Source organism: Euwallacea similis, chromosome 7 (assembly GCF_039881205.1).
Source record: "Euwallacea similis isolate ESF13 chromosome 7, ESF131.1, whole genome shotgun sequence".
NCBI lineage: Eukaryota > Metazoa > Arthropoda > Insecta > Coleoptera > Curculionidae > Euwallacea > Euwallacea similis.
The window spans coordinates 5578743-5600946 of NC_089615.1; the positions used below are offsets into that span (position 1 = coordinate 5578743).

The 22204-nt window shown below is 33.4% G+C and overlaps 2 protein-coding genes across 19 annotated transcripts in view; both read right to left on the reverse strand.

The window, feature by feature from the left end:
• Positions 1–767, reverse strand: part of Cox10 (Cytochrome c oxidase assembly factor 10) — a 127633-nt gene extending 126866 nt beyond the window's left edge. For both annotated transcript variants that reach the window (XM_066391977.1, XM_066391976.1), the window contains exon 1: positions 757–767. The gene's annotated coding sequence lies outside the window, so the exon portion shown is untranslated. The remainder of the gene's footprint in view (positions 1–756) is intronic.
• RhoGAP19D (Rho GTPase activating protein at 19D) overlaps positions 1–22204 on the reverse strand; it is a 161761-nt gene that overhangs the window by 28880 nt on the left and 110677 nt on the right. For 15 of the 17 annotated variants that reach the window (XM_066391957.1, XM_066391955.1, XM_066391960.1 and 12 more), the window contains 11 exons: positions 15786–16022; positions 14310–14465; positions 13033–13181; positions 12532–12841; positions 12171–12437; positions 11980–12106; positions 11744–11925; positions 11439–11658; positions 10559–10938; positions 9999–10056; positions 5056–8144 (listed from right to left, as the gene is read on the reverse strand). In XM_066391957.1, coding sequence (XP_066248054.1) covers positions 7285–8144; positions 9999–10056; positions 10559–10938; positions 11439–11658; positions 11744–11925; positions 11980–12106; positions 12171–12437; positions 12532–12841; positions 13033–13181; positions 14310–14465; positions 15786–16022 — 2946 coding nt within the window. In that variant the 3' untranslated portion in view covers positions 5056–7284. Of the gene's footprint in view, positions 1–5055; positions 8145–9763; positions 9889–9998; positions 10057–10558; positions 10939–11438; positions 11659–11743; positions 11926–11979; positions 12107–12170; positions 12438–12531; positions 12842–13032; positions 13182–14309; positions 14466–15785; positions 16023–22204 lie in introns of those variants that run through there. The other 2 variants (XM_066391965.1, XR_010752211.1) reach the window with 2 other exon arrangements.

The following is a 22204-nucleotide window of genomic DNA, read 5'->3' on the forward strand; positions in this document are numbered from 1 at the left end:
AAAGCAGCAATTTTGTATGCTTAAGGAGAACTTTAAAAGTAAAAATGAATTGTTATTTTTTTCCTTGGCCGGTTTATCAGAAGGTGCAAGTATATTGTGTATAGTTGCGAAATTTTTAAAACTCGTTTTAAAAATTATTTTGCTAAAAATGCAGATTGGAGCATGGCTGAACGCAAAATCGCAAGTTATTACTAGTTAAATTTTTGTTAAGAAGTATATAGTTAGAAATAGCTTGTGATTTTCAGTTCAGCCATGTCACAATCTGCATCTTCAGCAAAATCCTATATACAATGTGTCCGGGTTAGGGACTTACCACTCTTGTAAAATCTTTGTTTCTTTTTAACGTTTTTTTTTTTTTTTTGGTTAATTAGATATTTAAAATGCGCATTTGTTTAGTGGGTACGATGACTTCACCTATATTCATGGCTAACTGCTATAATAGAAAAATGAAAATCGGTACAGGTGGGTTTTAGGTCATTCTAATTGAGAATTTACTTTTTCATCTTTATCCTGAAATTTTTTTATTAATAATATATTAATAGCATTATAATAATATATTAATTAGCATTTACAATAAATATAATTAATAGCACTTTTTGAAATTTGATCCCATAAAAATTCACGCAGTTAGCCATGATTATGGGTGAAGAATTATGGTACCTACTGGACAAATGCATATTTTGAATATCTCATTAAGAAAAAAACGTCCAAATTGGCCAAGAAATAAAGATTTTACAAGGGTGGTAAGTCCTTAACCCGGATACATGTATATATATATATATTGATATTTAACATTATTTACTGTAATACAATAATTATATACATATAACATATCAACGCAATTATCAGAAACAGCACCGTTGTCATTTTAACTTAGTCGAATAAGTTCATCTGTTAAATTTTCCTCAAAGCTTCTTGGTTCATCAGATTTTAAAATAATACCTCAAATATGAACGTTTATTAATTGATTTTGTAAATGGAAATATGCTCAATTTTACTCAGAGTACTTCCCGTTAATATTAATTCGACAATATTGTTTAAAAATGTACATATTTTTTAATTAAATTTATCAAAATTAAAAAATTTAATGACATGGGTTTTTACAACTAAGAATCAAATAATTGTTGAAACCGGACTTATCTATTCTTGTGTGAAGTAATAAGTAGGGTGTAACAAGTAAGGTGTAATAGTAAACAAGTAAAATTAAGGTCGAAGACCGCAAATGCCTAATTAAGTAAACTCCAAATAGCTGCAGCAGGGGTACTTTACTGCACGCTAGTTCATGCCCACGGCTTTCTGTATTTTCAGCTTTTTATATTTTCAATTCTTTGTCCTTGTTAACTGTTTTTCGTTTGTTTGTTAGTTTCTTTTTGTTTAAGATCTTCCGCGATGTTATGCCTGAATTTTTTTATCCTGATCCTCGGGAGTTCTTTCGTTATTGGAAAGAGGTCATGAAATTAATATATAATATGATGAATACCCATTTTTATCGTTCAATCTGAAAATTGTCAAGCAACGACATCATAAACGGTTGTTAAACTAAATCAAGAACATCCAACAAGGGAAGATTATGCTGTAGTTTTTTTAAGCAACTGGGATCATACAAGTTGTTAAACATCAAATTTATATTATTTTTGGAAAATTGCTGACATTTTACTTTTTATTACGCTAGTTCACATACATATTACGTGAAACAGAACGTTCGTCTGCTATATATTCAATTTCTCGGGGCACTAATATCTTGCTGGAGAACAAAACGGTTTATAAAAAATATTCTAACATTTTCATATGAATTATTCATCCGTTTGAAAATTCATTTATTTTAAATTTTCCGTTTACGCTAAAAAACTCATTACAATTCCAAACTTGAAAAACGGAACTCAATTAGCACGATTGACGAAATTTGACCGCAATCACATTATCGGCAAATTCGTGAATGAGCAATATCATGTTTTCAAACTGGCTTTTTTGCTAACCCTGTGTACAATGTTGTGGCTTTTGAACTACTACTACATTCTTCGTAGGCTGAGATATGTAGCTTATGTTTAAAGTATTCTATCAAAAAAGTCAATGTAACATATTTGCGGAAAAACTCATTCTCACATTACAACGTATGATAACAAACCTCATCTTTCCGCAAGGAATAATCCTTCCACAAGGAAGACAACAATAATATTATAATATATAGTCTCAATGAGAATAGCGTAGTAAACGTCCACCCTTTTTGTCTATTGTTAGATAATTAGCGTTTTATATTCCGCGCAATCTTCAAAAACAGATCATTAAACTGTGCGGACGACATTGAGTTTCATTGTCGTTTAGCAATGTGTGTAGCTCGAAACAAAGATATCTACCTACATCGAAGAACATTTAACATTGCGAGTATGTTCAAGTCAACATTAACGTTAAGTGTTATTTTTTTTTTATTTGATGGAGCAATTTTTCCTTGATTTTGGGTCACTGCTATATTTTTTATTAAAGCCAAATCAGTATCATTTCTACATAGTAAACCAATTTTGGTTTTATAAGAAAATATAGAATTTTTTATACACTGAGTAAGAGAATAGTAAGAAATATTTGTCTGCAACTGTAAAAACATGACAAGATTTTACATACGCGACGTAAGAATACTTATAAAGCGACGCGTTCACCTTTCACGTTGCCCACGGTAACGTGGATGAATTAGCGATAATAATACTCATCATCATAATAATGATAATAATAATAATATACAATCTTTATTTCGAAATTATGTTCAAATATAAACTGAAATAACACCAACCCAAAAAAGTTTGTTAGAAAATATTTATCGAACAATATTTATATAGGTTAAATTGGTCATATTGTTCATTTTTTACTGAAACATATTATTGTGAAATCAAATGTAGAAAATTGCAAATTTCTAAACAATTATAATACACAAATGCTATTTACTTCTTGACATTTACATTTTCTATTAAAAAAAAACATGCATTATTATTTTGAGAACATTGAATATTTTTTGTTTTTTTAACAATTTCCATTTTTTCAATTGTATTTTGATTTCAATTGTAGATTTAAAAAAACTATTTTTCAGTTATTTGTATTAGAGGCAAAATTATTTTGTTTACAGCATTATAATTAAATTCTATCTGAGTGTTATTCACTGTATAAATAATAGCCATTTAACATTTTTTATAAAATACCCATCATTTGCAAAATAATGAAGTTGTCGTCTTTGGGTGGTCCATTCTTAAATCAAGTCAGGCTTTTCATCTACATATACTACACAGATTTTACACTGAATAACAATAAGAATGAATTAATCGTCACTAATAGCAGTCAGTTTTGTATTTATAAACATTCTTGCTTAGTTTGACTACAGGGTGGTTTTTCTAGAGCTAGAAGAGGAAACATATTTCTTTCTACAAGCTTGTCGTAAGTTGTTTTACAGTACATATTCGCGAAATGAAGTTAATCTATACAATATGCTAATAGTTAGTAACGGATATTTCCGGAAGCATGCAGAATTTTTTACGTGCGATTTAGGTTTCAATTATTGCCATAATTCCTAATAATCAATATATTAATATTTAAAAAAAACCACGTAGTTCTGGCTACTCCTCTCGTGAATAAATTTTGAGCAACAGAAAATATTTTACAAATTTTAAATTAAATAGCTTAGAAATCGCATTGATTTTCATGCGACAAGTTCAACTTTCGGCTGAAGTAAAGTCATCACTATCTCAAGAAAAACTAATTGAATCGTTTACCACATTTTACGCAATATTTCCATAGTACGAAAATATTACGCAGTGTGATATTTTGTTGCATAGTTTAGTTCAGAGGAAATAAAATGTCATAAGTTTATTTTAGAGGTGGTTTAAACATCAAGGATTTGGGTGTAACTTAGAATTTTTTAGAATAAATTTGGAATTATTTTCAGAACCCTTTGAGATGAACGCATACTAAATCAACTAATAACAAATGTTTAATAAATTTCTAAAAGCAACCAGTTGATGTAGATTTCGTCTTCTGATTCAATGTCAATGTCAATGCCTTAAGCTATGGAAGCATGATAGCCAATCGTTGATAAAGACGTTGTGGTTAAAGAGCTTAGAGTCGAAAACAGCAAATTCCGATTTCTTTTTTATATACAGAATATACACAAAAACTAAAACAAAATTTATTTTGTGATAAAAACGAATTAAAAAGCTTTTTAAATAATCGCAATTAAAAAAAATAACCAAAAGTATTCAAAAGTTTAAATTTTCCCAATCGATCAGTGGCAACCGTCGAGTTTTTTGTGAGAAGTCCCCTAACTTCTTTAAAGTCATTTTTACGCTAGCATATGTTTAAAATGTGTTCTTTATTCACATACTATTATAGAAATATTTGTTATTTTTATGCGTGATTTGTTGTTGCATAAGTTGTTTGTTTTCTTATTAATAGTAATTATAACATCTACACTTTCCATCGATCAGCTAGTAATATCTATTCAATAATCTGAGCTTACTATAGTTAAAAAAAAAGAGTTTATCAATTTTGTAAATCTCTGAAAGTCGGCAAAGCCATTTTGATCCTTGATTCCTAATAATTCCGGCAATTAAGAAAAATTAGTGATATTTTGTTAGACATGCATACATTACTCATGAACAGTAATTTTCCTTAGGACTCATTAACGTCGCCGCACATTACTTGAAAAATTGCGTTATTCACTTTTTTAATTATTCATTATCGTCATTTACTTCCTTTAAGAGGTGCAATTAAAATATCTCATAGTAGCATATCATTACACAAACTACTTAATTAAGAAGTTCGTAATTGTGATTCTCAAATACAAGTTTAAAGATTAATATGACCAGATAGCCTCCTATATCTTAGCAACTTTTTGCAGAATTTTGCAGAAAGATTTTGTGTTATTGTGGTCGTAATTACAATTTTGTAAGTCTTCCAAAGGAGATAAAAATCAGAACAGATACAATTCCAAATTATAGAAGGCAAGCAATGGCCCTTTTCGGAAACGATGATCTAGATCTAAATATTTCCTCAGAAGAAATGGGAAATAAGGCTCAATTTGTGAGTGCATAATCTGAAAATCTTTATTATTATATACAAAATATCCGGTTATCAATTCAGTATTTACAAATGTCACAAGTTACAACAACACATACACATTTTATCCTTAGAACTAAGAAAACAATAACATCAGGCAAGACACTAACAGCCTATAATAGAGTAGCCCCGCCTCTGTAACAGTCGACAGCGTTTCCTTGTTTAAATCATTTTATACAAATCAGACGACAATTTTTCGTTGAGACGATTTCACTTTATTGCCCCGTTCAAAACTTATAATAATTATTATTTTAAATAATAATAATACCGATATACCTAAATAAATTTAATTAAATACCATATCTACATACTGCTACAAATAGAAGATAAATTTTATTTAAACAACCTAAGTGCGAAATAATTATTTAATAAGACTTTAGACCAACGTAATAATAATAATAATAATAATAAAAATAATAAGGTTATTTACAATAAGTGTTCGCATGATTAAATAGGACTATCATTGCATGTATCACAAATTCAGTAATTGCTCAGAATATTGGAATTATCTTAAGAATCACAATAATACAATTTAAATAAGCGAGCTAAGAATAGAAATAATAATAATAAACAAATAAATGCGCAGTTTTAATCTGATGAAAATATTATTCAGATTGTTTAATTAATATTTTATTTTGAATTCCTTCACAAGGTTTTGCATTCCGCAGATGAAATCTAAATAACAATTTACCCATTAGCGTAGAAAAATAATAAAGCAAAAATAAATTTATTTAGCCAGAACTATATAATGGACTTCTCCTTCATTAAGATAGTAACTAAGCGGGGTGCGTTATTTTTCTCGGGTTGAATTCAATTTTACTAAAGATATAGTAGTAGTAACTGTCAAAACTATAGCTTAAAAGGGAAAATGAGTATATTGTTTCTTAAAAGGTAACTATTGTGGTTACCAAGTATAGTGATTTGGGAGATAATTTTTATATTGTAAAAAAATTCTGAAGTATTTTGACTCATAAAATAAGAGAATCAAAGTCACTTAAAATTTTACATGCGTAATAAGATTTAACCCTGTGGGCAGGGCTCCGGGTTTTTTAGACCTGACGCGCCAATTATTGTTCGGCAAATTTCTGTCAAAGGCGATAGCCGTCGGACGATTTAAATAGCTGTTTATCTTGCGTCTCAGTGCATGCTCAACAAATTTTAAAGTTGAACTTGCCTGCGTTTTTAAGACATTTTGATTAAAGTCTGCGAGATCCGGCGCCTCCATTTATGTACTAAATATGGACGCCCTGCCCCGAGGGTTAAAAGATCTTTCATTCAAGGATTCACAGAATCTTACGATATAAAAAAACGAATTATGATGTCATCATTTTGACATATGTCAATAAGAAACGTTAATATATTTTTAATGAAATATTCGGGTGTTCCCAACCCTTTTTTTCTACCTTGTATATTTTTTAGTTTCCGTAATATTTCTAGTTTTTGAACTCACTTGAACTAACCTAAACTTTGACATCTATCACATAAAATATCAATAGCTTTGACAATGCCAAGTCTTCAATTGACAAGATGAGAATATATGATCATTTTGGCACAAACTCAAACTGTATAGATGTTACGATTCAAGGCATTGCAAAATTTGAAACGTGAATATCTCTAAAACATTTAAAACGCGGATTTTGATACGTTTAAAAAATATAAAATTTTATCGGGTGTTTCACACAGAATTTCCATATTGCCACTAGTATCTATTAGAATTGGCAACCCTGCATTCGTAAAAATATTTGCTAACTATCGAGACTAAAATTTATTATAGTTATGCCTCAAATTCGCTAAATTACAGAAAATTGCTTAAAAAAATGTTGAAGATGACTCAAAATCAAAACGTCACGTAGTAGTATATTTTTGATATTGTTATGCAGACATTTTATGTGTGTTTGGAAGCTGCAACAATTATAAAAACCTAAAACGACCCGAAACCATAACGCATCCGCCCATATTCGCTACTCGAGGAGCATGAAATGGAAAAAAAAACAATCGTCACGATTCAGGAGCGGCCCCTCTGGGACTATGATACACACTCCCATCGAGGCCTTGTTTACCGTTAAAACACCGTCCTTGGCCGCTAAAACATCGTCCAGAACGCTTCTTCACCTGTCGCCCACCTTAAAACCTAATATCACATTCTTTAGAATACCGAATATGGTCGCACCGCCCTCCTATTGCACAGAGTCACACATGAGATTCCAGAGGCATCTTGAACACGTTCGATTCCGGGAAACTCTGCGGCCTCGAGCCAATCAGGTGTTGCCGTAGCGCAACCACCATGTTATCCGGACCAATCAGGTTAATTTCGAACAGAAAGCGCTCTCTGCGCGTTGAACTCAAGTCCGGCGAACTCGTCCTAATCCCTTTGTCTTTGTTGTTCTCGATGTTGGGGTCATTTTCCTGGTTTCTGTTGGTGTCCATCAAGTAAGTGACTTTGTCCGGGTCCTTGGTGCCCCCCACCGTGTGTCTCCTTTTGATCGAGCGATCGGGCATTCCGTTTTTGCGCTTATTTTTTGTCGATTCCTTCAACCGTCTCCCTGACGCCAATATCTCCCTTCTTTTGTTGATGTTGCTTTCGGTTTTCTCTGTTTTGGTCAAACTATCTGATCGTTTCAGACTCTCGCTGCGTCTGACTTTGCCGCTGATCGGAGTGATTGTTCGTTCAGGCTTATTTAGCGATTCAGAACGTCTCAGTTTCGAACCGGCTCTACTTTGAGCAATTAGAGTAAGAGATATGTGTCTCTCGTTGTCGGGCACGTCACTCTCTAATGCTTTAGTGTCCTCTTCTTTCTCAGTTAGTTCGTTTTTCAGTTCTTTTCTTTGGTCCAGCGTCGGTTTGAATAGCTTAAGTGATGAATATTGGCTTTTATGCAGGCTGGGATTTTTGTAGAGATCGTTAGTTTTTGGTTTGCTCTCCTTGATCTCATTGATCGCTCTTGTTGGTGGCTTCTCGGGAGACGGTTCGTCTACGTACGGGATGTCATCCGTTGATTTCTCCTTCAGTTTTTGATCTATGAGTTTCGTCATCGTGCTCAGGAGGGATTCTAGAATAAGAATAATTCGTTATCGGAGTTTTGGTAATTAAGACATAGTTTAGAGAATAGCAGAAGTTAAGTTAATTGATATTGGTAAAAAAAGTGAAATTTTTATTGAAAGGGTGTTCGATCATTTGTACTATAAAAATGTTTGATATTACTGTGAGTGCTGAAATAACCTATCACCACTCGGACTGTGAATCCTTTAATAGACAAAATTCTAATTGTACGATGTTTTGCAGTCCGAACGAAGATATTTTCTAATAGTTGTGCGTATATAAGAAGATTTTTGATATTGTCTATTTAATTTCAATGTTATTTTTGTCAAACATTAGTTAAATATCGAGAAAACTGCTATGCGGGGTTACAAGTTACTGGTGTTTTTGTTAGCTGGACGGAAGCACTTAGCGATTTCGACTGGGGTCAGTATACGAAATATTTGTAAATTTTGCGGATAATTGGATTTTAGATTATCCATATACATACATATGTATACTTTTATAGCTCTACAATGCGTAAATTATTCAGAATACTCCGCATCCGTATATACATCTCATGTAGCCGACGCAACACGATGTTTAATTGTGCTGTATATTTTAACTGTATTTGTATATTCTAAGTAGTAATAACCGTCAAAAACACCATTTCATACCCTACAATGCGAATAAAATTGCCTTCCAAGTATCGAAAAAATTAATGAAATCGGATCAGTTTTCTTAAAGAAATATTTTCTTGGAGCATAGATTGTTAATGAAAAAAGGATAAATTAGGCATAAAGAATAAATGTGGCACATGAACCACACCTAAACTACCTCACCACTGTAGGTCGATCCTACAGATATAATGGGCGAGACTAGTAACACATTATCGAAAATATAGACGCTTGGTCTTTTTTAACTGTGTAAAATCAAAATTCTAGATTTGCTTGATTTCAAATCGACACAAAAATAGACAGTAAGTATTTCGTGAATATCATTCAGTCGAAATCGCTAATAGAAATATCAAGTTGCTTAAGCAGAAGTGAGACAATGGGAAACAATAATTTTAAATCAATTTTAATAGAAAGACACTAAGTTGGTTTAGGTATACCTGACAGGGACTCGAACTATCCTATAAAAAAAGCATTGCTGTCAGAAATAAAATTAATTTAACAGCAATAATTCTATTTTTATGGAATGAGTTAAGTACCAGCAGAGTTTATCTGACCTCACTTGTGAACCATGATTTCTTATATACAAAAAATAGGTAACGTGCGTAAGCACATTACAAAAGTCATACAAAAAATAAGTGCGTCACAGGTGTGAAAATTATTTTCCACACTCATTAGGAAAATACTATTCCCGACACTATTTGCACGATATAGGGAGATAAATTGTTTTATTAGCTTTCTACTTCATTCGCGATAATATGAAGGACTTGATCTAAACAAAAATGGAGTTGATGTGTTTTAGAACTCTAGTCTAGTAGTATGTTCAATTCACACTTCTGACTCACGATACAAAAATAAAGGTGTTAGTTCTTAAAGATTTAAAATATTATATATTTTTAATAACACACACAAACTTGATAGTTTTCCCAATAAATCTCACTTCAAGTTACGTGTAATACGCAGCGGGTCGTTGTTCTACCTTATTTTTAGCAACTTAGAGACGATTGTATAATTGTCGGGTTCGGGGAGGTCTTTGCGGTGCCGCCGAGGGAGGCCGCACAGGCCTCCAACCGGGGATCGGTGCCAAGTTTTGAGCATTTGCGCCTACAGAGTGCCACAATAAATCTAAGTGCGAACACACGTTTCTAATTTATGCGTTTGGGGACGCACGTGAACAGGGAAATAGAGGGCGAAAGCTTTTTTTATCGACTTACCGTCATCCGTGGGTAATTTGTGTAACGAATCCAGGGAGCCTCTTCTTTGACCGTCGTTCTAGGAAAAAGAAAAAAATATATATAAAATTTCCGTTAACGTGGAGTTCTAGACATAACGTTTAATTCAGTTATATGTAGAATGTCAGGTTCTTCGCACCAGTGAATATCTTTAGTATTATCAGTCCTCTAAAAATCTTTAAATTAAAAAAGTTTCACACTTCCCTCCAAATCAACAAAAAGCAAAATTACATCATTTTTGATTTTATAGGGTATTAATGTAGGTAGTATTAATACCCCTTAAAAATAAAATCACAAGACATCAACCAACCGTCCTGTAGTTTTAAAACCATGGAAAACATATCGACTCATTCTAGTCTGAAATATACAAGAGAGATACAATAAAAAACCAAACTGGTCTGATTTTAACTATTTACGATGCTCTTATATTGTAGCAGACACTAATGATTTGGAAACAAACGTGAAGTTTCTGTAATTCAAGATATAGCCCTGTACAATTTTTTCTGTGAAAATCACTACAATTTTATAGACAAAACATTTACCTCACTCTCAAATTTAGTCTTCTTCAAACCTCCGTTTGAGTTCAAATCCAACGCACTTGAGTTCATGTTCTCTACTGAGCTCCCCCTCCTGATTCCGTACCTGGAGGTGTCGAAACTACTACTGAGGTCACCCTGTGCTCTGGTACCAACGCTGTTATTGGTCACGGCGCCGTAAGAATGCCGGGTGACTTCACTACTAGTGCTGTATTGCGTAGGGTCCATGGAGTTTAGACTGTTGCGGTTAAGTGAGGGAATAGGGCGAGAAAAAACATTGGTGGCCGAGTGCGTTTTGGTCAGTAGGTAATCGTGATGCGGTTTGACTACAAGACGCGAAGTGGTGTTTACGTTGCTTGCCGAGGAACTTAGAGGACCACGCGGATCTGATCAAACAAAAAAGTTGTTATTACAAGGAATTGTGAACAACATTTGAAAATGCTAATTAAGGAAAATGTATTGTTTTGCTTATACAAATTATAATTATTTCACTTGTAATATAAAAAATAATACATAGTCACCTCCCTTAATTCTTGCACGGCATTCACATGTCTATTACAATAATCTAAATATATGTCGGAGTAAACAAAAAACAGTGGCATACTACCATAGAAATCATTTTGTGATTTTTATACAAACTATGTTGGTAAAATGATTTATTTTTCAGACTTCTAAAACACATTACCATGAATCATCTTGACAAATACCCTAACCATAAAGAACAATATTGAAATTTCTCAATTTCACTTGTGAATATGACAGAAATTACGTTTAGGAATTATACACATCCTGTCAAAGTTCGTTTTATTAAATAAAATGTAATTTGTCATACGAAAAATTACATTTACTTAAAAACAATAAATATTTCATGTTATTGTAGACTTACCCACAGATATTTCAGTTATCCTGGGTTTCTGTAACATCGCCTCTGTCTCCTTCTTAAATAACTCGATCCGCCTAGAAAAATCGGATTGGTCAGTTTTGTAGTTGAACCACGAATTTTTCTCTGCCGCTGATTGTTGTTTATTTTCATTCGGAACTTCTATGCTATCTGTCGAAGGCGGAATTGAGTTGATTTTGCCACTTTCCATTCCTCGATCGGACGTCTAGGAAACGGAAAAGACAAATAAACTTACTGAGTAATACAGAAATTTAGATCATTTCAACATCAACTTTCAAGCAAAAACTCACCTTATCCGCCTCACTTATGATGCCGAAATGGTCAAAGGTCCTTTGATTAGTCGGAGTAGTGGGCTCGTCTTTAATCGATTCATGATGGTGTGTTCTCGAGGGTTTTCGCATCACTTTTCTATGAGCAGCCGTAAATAAAGATGAAAGAAGGGCTCCGTTCTTTTCCTTTTGATCTTTTAAAGCTGCAATTTTCTTAGTTTTGCAGATTTTTAATTTTTTGAAAATTCATAAATTACCTTCATATTTGCTAATATTATTCAATAATGCCTGATGGTTGTTCATTTCAAAGTCATCGCAGTAATCAGGGACGGCTAAAGGCACCAGAACAGCCTCATTGTCGGTTTCTGGGAAGAACCAATCAGCCTAGAAATTACATTTAAATTAGTTGGATGTTCACTGTACAAATCTACTATACTGATGGACGTACATTGGCGATTAAACTTTCCACAATTTTGCACTGATTGGTCATGTTAGTCACCATGCTTTCCATCGTCTCGCTTTCCGGCCTGACTATAGTTGGACCAAACACTATCGCCAGGTTTTTGGCCTCCATCCTGTTTGCGTCCGAATTATCAGCCACCCGCTTCAGGTGCCTGATCACGTGTTTCAGAGTGTGATAATTGTGTTTTGGCAAATTTCGCACTAGTTTTCTCAGTTCCTCTAACCTTAATTTATGGTCTTCGATTTTGTCAGCCTAAAAGAAAAGACATATTTACGGTAAAAATCTCGTAAGAGCGGGCATTCAAGGGGAATTATACTTTCAGTGTTAAACCTCATTCCCAACTTACCTTAATAAAGTGGGGATACAGTGCCGAAGTAACCAAACTTTCGGGCATCTTCCTTAGAAACGCCTTCAATAGACTGCTGACCACATGGAGGTCGTTCCATCGCGGATCGTCCAGCGGAACTTCGTCGAAGTTGCGGTTAATCTCCTCGGAGAGAGCAGTCATGGAGGCGTTATTGCCGGGTACCCTGTATATGCCGATCACTTGGAGACCCTTTTCGTCGATTATGTCGGTACACACCTCGACGAAACGCGGTAAATAACTATTTTGGTGGGAGGTGATGCAGTGCTCGATCGGAACACCGAAAGTCGATCTAGAATTAGAAAAGTGACTGTTGGATATTTCCAAATGAAGATTTGAAATATACGGAAAAATTCTATTATTGCTTGACGCATACAGGGTGACAACTGAAAGTGAATACATTTTGTAACTATTTTATATTATAATAACTTAAAATACGGCCGCTTATATAGGTAACAACAACTTTGCACTTGCAAAACTTACCCATCAGGTGCAGTGGGCGAACATGGTGAACTCGCCCCTTGGTTGAACTTCTTGAACTGTTTTGCCACTCTTCCCCTCCACGTTTTGCTTTTCGGGCTGGTCATAGCAACCAAGTTCTCTTGGTGTGAGGGTTTCCTGGTCTTGCTGACCTAAATATTAAAATCAACTGTGTTGAATATAAACATCGCAATATAAGTATGTAATGTGTTATTTTTTTTAGGCTTTCTCTAGTGCGGATGAACATAAATGCCATTAATATTTCTGAAGGTAAAATTAAATTTCGTTTAAGCTACTGTTTCACCGTACATTTGGTACTCCTTAAAGTTGTAGCATTTCTAAGGGCCACGAGGTCAAAGTGCTGACAATTTTACCTGAAAGATAATTTTCATGGAAACCACGAAACTAACCAATACTGTGTTTTCATTTCAACGTTTAAATGAGTATTATCTTTTTGACAAAGTTGTTAGGACTGATCTATTATATCCGAATGTGATTAATTGAAGGTAACTCTAGAACTTCCAGTAATGAACTTTTAAGTATCTTTCACTACAATTCTTTTTCAATTTTTATAGGCAATAAGACTTCATGAATCGTGAGCTTAAAAACGTTGATATTAAATTTCACTTTTGATACCAATATCTTATTACAAAAGAAATCTTATTTTCAGTATCTATTTTAGTATTAACGTAGCAAAAAATTAACTTCGTGTGATAATCTAGCACCGATTATAAAGGAAATTTAATTTTATCTTCAGAAAAATTAATGGCATTTATGTTCCTTCGCATTAAATTTTTCAATTACAATTACAACTTTAATTGTAAGCCTAGCAAATGATCTTCAATTTATTTAAAATTCTGATTTCCCTTAAGGCAAATACTAAAACCTGAAAAGACAAATAGAGAAAGCTTAAAAAAAACATATAGCCTGTTAAAATAAAAAATATTTTTAAGTGCTGCCAAGAGTCAAACGACAATTTCGATTTGATAGCTATTTTTGGAGTTACGGAGTTTTTAAAAAGACCATCTTTCTTTAAAATTACTACTAAATTTCCGACCAATACTAAAATGAATGTTAAAGATAAAATTTCTTTCATAAATCCAGCTTAACAAGAAGCTCCTTAGACATAAATAACCCGGATCAAATATATGGTCGAAAACAAGAAATTTCAATTACTGCAGCAAACTCTCTAAGTGATCCACTTTGTGAAAATAAAATCGTTTCTAGATTGAAAATTCCACCTAAGGTGATATGAAATTCTAAATTAAGAGTCAACCTACAGGTGACTGGCCTGTCGGAGACCTATTCCGACTGGAACTCGATGATTTCCCATTTTTGGCCGATGGTTGAGGCGACAAATGACTGCCTTGGACTTGGATTGTTGTTGACGCTGGATGTAATTGTGGGACGGCTTGTTGTGTGCTACCGGAATGGTCCTAAAATAAGACCTCATGAAAATATAATAAATCTAAAACCTAATATATCGTCAGAAGACTCCAGCATTAAAATTTGATGTAACATAACTAATTATCATCTGAGAACCACGTTATAATTAATAACTGATAAACCTTATCGCAAAAAACTTCACATACCCAAAGCACAACCAAATAATCATCAACAACCACTTCCATGGTATTAATCCACATTTCACTTGATCATTAATAAATACACTCAAATTACATATTACTCCACATACGGAAACATTATTCAAAGAAAACCCTGGACCGACTGGGGCAACAATGTCATAAATCTTAAGAGCTCGCGTAAAGATAAAACACTTATCGCATTAATGCGGATTTATCTGTAAGCTAATGCTCGCATACAATTCCAAATAACCTGCGAATTTTTGATGCTAAAAATAAATCCGGCTAAAGTACGTGTGGTAATTTATGTTATTATTGTTTGGGAAGTAAACTTACGCCAGGTGACAATAATAAGTTAAGGCATAATTATCGGGAAAAACTACTGGCAACAAAAGTTGTACTCTGTAAATGAATCAATACTCAAATTTCCAACACAAGTTGATATTTTTCAAAATTTAAACATATTATGGAGACATTTTGTTCGAAAACGGGGTTTTGAGAGCAACAGTTAAAAATCGAAATATAATCATTTATGCGAAATATTTATTTGAGACGATTTTGGCTGGCAAACGGTATGCATTTGATAGTCCAAATTGGTATAATATATCCTTATTTAAGTCGATGAGTGGAACATGGAAAGAACATACCAATTTGAGGTATCACACGTCCGCCAATCGCCGACCAAAACGCCTATAGCATTTTCTCTAGAAAGAATTAGTGCAAAAATAAAGTATTGTTATTCCAGTCGACTAAATATCAATAAAACAGTTTGGTTCCTGCCAAGGCAGAGCTAGTCCTTTACAACAGAAAAAAGGCGAACATAATATACCGACAATCTACGCTGTATGGGAGTAAAATTTTGAAACAATTCCAAAAATCCAACAATAAATAGGATATGTCACATTTAAAAAACGTTGCGGATAATTAAACCCTAACAAAATGACCGAAAATTGAACATTCAATCTGTTCCATCGTCATCTATCACTTAATATTTGTAATCGGACGTAATAACGTTTAGACATTTACTGCCACTGTAGAATTAACATTGTTATTACTATTTACTTCAACTAGTAATTAATTATCATAACCTCCATAAAAATATTTTCTTTAAAGCTCAGAATCTTAGAGCTCTTATTATGAATTCTGAGGTCAAAAAAACGTCATAAATCGTACCAGTTCGGCATCAGTACTAACAGCCACTTGCTGCTGCAATGTCTTCACCCAGTCAGCGAAATCTTCACTGCTCTCCGCCTGTATCAGAAATTCGGATCTGCAGGGCTTTACCGTGGACATGCGTAAAACGTTCTTTCGTTTGGTGTAATCGCCCGCTACACGCACCGCACTGGTGCGCATGTCTACTCCGGAGGCCAACGATTGGTCCAGGGAGATGTCTGAAGAACCAAGAGGGCTCTGAAAAATTAAAAAAATGCATATAAAAACAAATAAAAAGAAAAATCTATGATAGAATTAATTAAATACGTCAAATGCAGTAATGGAGTTATATTACCTGAACTTATTCTGTGAACTTAAATGTTCTTATTTTAAATGAAGTCTTCTTTGCACATCCATATCTATATATTTCACACTATATTATGACAGATATATCTACTTAAAAAATACTGTTTGTATACAGAAAATGTTAATTAAGGCTATGTTTACATGTAAATTGACTTATCGCCGACGACAATGTCATGAATGAATGCCGACGCGAATTTTTTCGCCTCGCAGGCGTTGGAAACATCGTCCAATAGTAAATACGATTAGTCGGTGTGTTATTGCTCCAACAAGGCCAAACGATATCTTTAATAAAAAAATGAAAGTTTTGTTTTGAAGAAATTTTACCACGTGATTGCTGTAAGTTTGAAGGATTCGGTCGAACATGTTTTAATTGCCGGCGATGGTTGAGAGAACAATTCAAGCTTTATTATCGCTTTATTAGTTAAAATATTCCTTATCACTATGAAACAATAGACTTAATTGACGTTTATAAATGTGCAGTGTTGCAGATTCTGCACCAATTACCAGTCTCATTCAGTTGGAGAGCTACAATTTGAACTCTCTCCTGAGCAAATAGCCAATTACAGATGAATATCGGACGGATACGGTCGGTTCCAATATGTCTCTGACCGGCGCTGAATACGTGTGCAGCGGTGGGTTTTAATTAAAACCAGATTACCGATCTACATCGGTGCAATTAGATCGTTATATTTCATTTGATTTCTCTTATAGTCGTTGTTAATGAAACCATTCTCTCAGGCTGGTAACGAGTAGGCCCTCCCGTCCGCCCGACTTAAGGCCATTGGATTCAAAGGGTCGATAAATCAGCTCTGGCGTAAGCGAAACATCCGCGCAATTTCCTTTTCAGCGGGGAATGCGCATGAAATACCTACTGCCCGTATTTTTAGTCGATTTAATCGGAGGTGCGCGCGGGTCTTCGATGGAAAAAACGAAGTAAATGATTGCGATGTGCATCGTTTGATCGGCGATCAGAGGGACGACGGCCTTGGCCATAATTGCTAAAGAGCACCTACTTGTTTTTGTCCATAATCGGAGGTTTTCAGGGTGTTTCAGCTCGTTTCGTGCTCTGTATATTAAGACTAACCAATTCGGAAGATTTACGAACTAACGGAGGAGATACTTTCATTAATAATTAACTGATGGTATTTTACATTATATCAGAAATATTTATCCACTACTTTATGAATATAAAGTACACACTAAAATTAATTTAAAGCAATATTTCGCAAAATAATGGAATGAGACTGTATTTAATTGCCAGCTGTGGGACAGTTTCTAATTTTGTCTGCAGAATTCTCATTCTCTATGACAGTCATTTTTCATGGAAGAGTTACCCATATCTTCGTTCATCCAGCTGCTAGAAATCGGTAATAAATCCACATCTCGAATGTTGTTCTCTCCTTGCTATCGTTGAGAGCATTCGATAGAGGTTTCTATGATCTTAAATCTTTATGTCTTAATAATTATTCCATCCCTCTTTAAGGAATAAGCTTGAGTATTCTTGGTATAGTTTATATTTACATTCCGCCGTGTATATGCCACATCTGGTCTTAACTGATTGGTCCAAAGTTCACTGATGATATGTCGATGAGTCGTACGATATTTCTACGACGAACTTTCATTTTTTCTTTCATTTTAATGTGTGCCATTAATTGACAGACATTTTGATTGCTCATATATATATGTATGTTCAATTGTCGTACGTATGTTTAATGAAATTTGGACTCGCCAATTAATATTAGACTCTGCTACGTAAGATACATAATTTCGTACGCATAAATTACAGAAATGTGGTAACAGTAATATATGGAACTATATAAGGTTGCCCTGGATACTAAAATTAGAGGGAATGAGGGACATATACAGTTAGGCATATGTGAAAGATCACGTAATCTTGATACCGGGTTCATAGATGAGGGAACAAAGGTGGAAAATAGTGTGAGAAAGGTAGACAAAAAGTAGAAAATGGTGTAAGAAAGAAGTAGAAAATGGTGTGAGAAAGATGTAGAACATAGAAAAAATAAAGTAAAATAAAGTACAATGAGCGAAAACAGCTGTTCTGTTTGTTAAAAAATGGGGTAACGTAAGACTACCGACAGTAAGAATAGAAGAGGAGATTATACTGTGCAGAGAGGTGATAAAACTGTTTGGCCTACCGGTAGGCAAAAAAAATCAAGCTTATTAAGCAAACAAAGGAAGCGGGGAAGAAGGGGGCGACATGATCAGTAAAAACGCGGATTTTTATGGTCGCAGTAGAAACAGACTTCGACATTCCTTTGAAAGTGATCGAAAAATAAGCAATTTCTCTTCACCTATTAGAGTTTGAAGACAAAAAGTATGTTTTAAATGGTCGTTGAGTGTAAAATCAAAATTTAATAGTTATATGAAAAACAAAATCATGTTTTCCAGCGCATATACTCCAATCTTGTTTTGCCCTGGCAGATCAATCTAAAAACGGCAGTTTTAATTCTTTCCAAGCTCAAAATTGGCTGAAAAAGTAACAATAGCGAAAACCTGTCGGCCAATTAATTCGAGTATCCGTTAATTGACGGAATTAGGAAATTCTCGAGAGCCAATCGTTCAAATTGTGGTCGTGCCATTCTTTGCGTTAACGAGGGCCGTTGGAATTTTTCGCGGCCAAATCGGGCATTTCAGGAATTTGTGATTAAGTCCTAAAAGTGACATCGAGTGTTTTAGGTTTTTCAATTATAGCTTTTTGAATTCAAGGGGCACCTATTGATATATTTCTGGTAAACGATAGAGATCATTTACAGAACATTTTTGAATAAGCGTAATAATTTATAAATAATGAATTTATTTTTAACTAGTGTTGAAAAAAAAATCTCAAAATTTTACGTTTACGGGCCATCACCTGCGTCTAGGTTTTTTTTAATGATCTGGCATTATATTTTCTGTGCAAACTGTATTTTATTAGTTATTTAAACTTGTTGTAGACTAAGTACAGCAAGAGAAAATTCCTAACCATATCCGCGCATTAAACAGATTAGGCTACGACTTTTACGACTTTCATCAAGAATCTTAAAAAGCCTGATAGACTCAATTTTTAAAATTTTTATTTGCAAGATGCCTTATGTAAACTGGAAGTTTTTAAGATAGTACACTTTCAATTTACATAAAATCTCACAATTAAAAATAAAAATGTATGGATCAGAACTTTATTGCAAAATTTATTATTTTATTGAGTTTACGCAGTAACTACAACTTTAGGTAAACCCTGTATATGTCACAGGTGGTATATTAGAAAAATTGTATACGTAGTTGAATAATAAACAATTGTAGTGACGATAAAGAAGAAACCTTAGTCCGATAAATTTGGTCATAACGGTAATTATCTGCTATTGTTAAGTAGCTAAGCCCATGCCACTTCAAGGTATACAGTGGTGCTGATGAGTGCTTTGCACGATAAGCGATAGTCGTTTTCATGTTATCGTACTGCTGCGATCCGCCATGCCATTTTATGGATCAGGAAGTAGTGCACTAAAGAAGGATTATCATTAAGCAGTTTTATGTGTGTTTGGAGCTTATTTTATTTTTGAAATATTTGAAATTCTAAATCATTGCGCAGTACTTGTTGAAATGGTTATTTGCATGGTCGATGTGTTTCTCATGAAAACATGAAAGCTTATCGAAAAACAAGAGAGAGTTGAGAAAGGAGGAGAATTGATATGTTACATAAAATCATCCATGATGAAGATTAGCTTAAAAAAGATTTATTTAGAGTTTCACAACGTCTCATTTATCGAATCTTTTCCTGCATTTTTTCAGAGTCGACTTTTGAGTGGACGTTTAATAATTATTGTCCAATTTTCAGATGAAATTAGAAGAACTACAAAGATTTACGAGGCTTAATTTAGTTTTTCAAAGATTTCTTTATACCTACATACATATATTTTTTTCCTGCATTTGCTTTATGTTAATTTTTGGTTAAATTTTTAACATGTTCAAATTTATTTTTAAAACGTTTTAGCAGGTGAGTGCGAATGAACGTAAATGTAATATAGAATTAGCGACAAGTCCGCTAAAGGAATTAAGTGCTCAAGTACCAATTTTAACTCAAATTTTCCTATGCCTGTTTTTACTTAAAAACTCACATATCGCTGCGAACTTATCACCCAACTTATTAAAATTTTTAACGTTTTAGATGATCCTGTGAAACACTGTTCTGAATTTAAAACAAATTTGGAAGTAGGGAGTTTTAATACGAATAATCTATACTCTCAAATTATTCTATTCTGTATTTCTAGTAAAACTTCAATAAGTTTTAGATCAAATGGCCCATGCAGTTCTTATTCTCTTGATGTTATCGAGCTGGGTAAGTCAGAAAAAGCATTGTACAATAATCGAAAGCAAGGCATGTTACTTTTCTCGACGAAATAACTGATTTCGCTTGCGGCTCGGTCGTAAACTCGTCTCGATGGTAACATGCTTCTTACTATTACACTCCTTTTCATAGCTAAATGAGTGTAGTAAAATGCACTTTTTCTATAAGCGAGAATATAATGCAAATTGCAAAATTTTACTGAAGATAAGTATACAGCGATATTTGCGTATAATATTGAATATCTTTAACGCGATTTAGTTTTATTCTAAATCAAAATAATACAGTGAACGGATGCAATATGAATTTCAATCTCAATTTCTTAGAGCTTTTACTGCATACGGAGCATGTCTAAATACAACACCTTGAAGACATAGGGCATCACCTTACCTTTGACTAATTGAACTCATTTCATCTTATTAAAGTCCGTTCTAAGCTTGCAGTTGATTGTTGACTGTGAAGTCAAACATCCGGCCTTTCGGCAGCAGATGACCGAAATCGAAAGTATAATTTCCTGCACTATTATTATAAAACAGAGCAAACAGTTTAAATAAGCACATTTTCAAGTATTTTAAACCAAACTCTCTCTTAAATACATATTAATGATGGACAATCAGCCTAGTAAAACGAGCGTAAACATACATACATACATACATACATACATACATACATACATACATACACATTAAACGTAAAAAAGTATGTGTTTTTAATATCTTCCAAAAATACAAATGGTAAGATCAAGATCACTTTTTCCTCAGTTTTTAAATTGAAATGAAAAGTAAAAATACCTGAAAATTTAAAGTATGACACGTGTGATTTATATAAATGTTACGAGATTAGACTTATACTTATTATGCGACTAGAGATGCTGCTATAAACTTATCAATCTACGTAGATAGCAATAATAAAAAAAAAAGCGTTTTTTGCGTTAAAAATGTTGCAAATAACGTGAATAAAGCGTTGCCTAATTGCTAATTAAATTTTCCAAAGCAACTGCTGTCACAATCGCGCTCTTTTCACAATCAATTGTGTATTCACAAGAGGCTATTAAATTTAGCGTTCAGTAATTACACGTTCTAAATTAACTAAGATCCTCATATTATCGGTACTGTATGGATTTATGAAAGTGAGAGCCTTACATAGCCAATAATTAACATTAGTTTGTCATTAGAAAATATATGAAAAACTTTTTATGTTAAATGTAATATCAATTAGTGCAAAATAACAGGTGAATATTGAAAAATACTCGAAGTAGGCGGTGAACCACGAGCATTAGGGTGTTGATTCAACCATTTACCGCCGTTATGTACGGTGGCTTTTTAGTTTCAGAAAAGTGAAAAATATTTCCCAGATTATGTTGTGACGCAGAATTCAACCACGTCATTTATTAACCTCTTCTACATCGTATGTTTTAGCCATAATAACAAAAAAATAAATAAAGGAAAATACATAAAATATAATTAATTTTTTTTTTAATATTCACAAACCGTTTTAGGATTATTCGTCGGAATTTCAATTCATTGTTCAATTTAAAAAATTGTGTAATTTAATTATATAACCAGCCATTTTTTAGTTATTTGCAAAAAAATTATGAATAATGCATTCGATTTTCCTAATGAATAAATCTAAAGTTTTTAAATTTCTATTCCGGTTTAGAAACTTTGGAGTACAAAACCTACCGTAAAACTATGACACAAACGGATGAACTGCATACGACCGAAAAGTTCCCAAT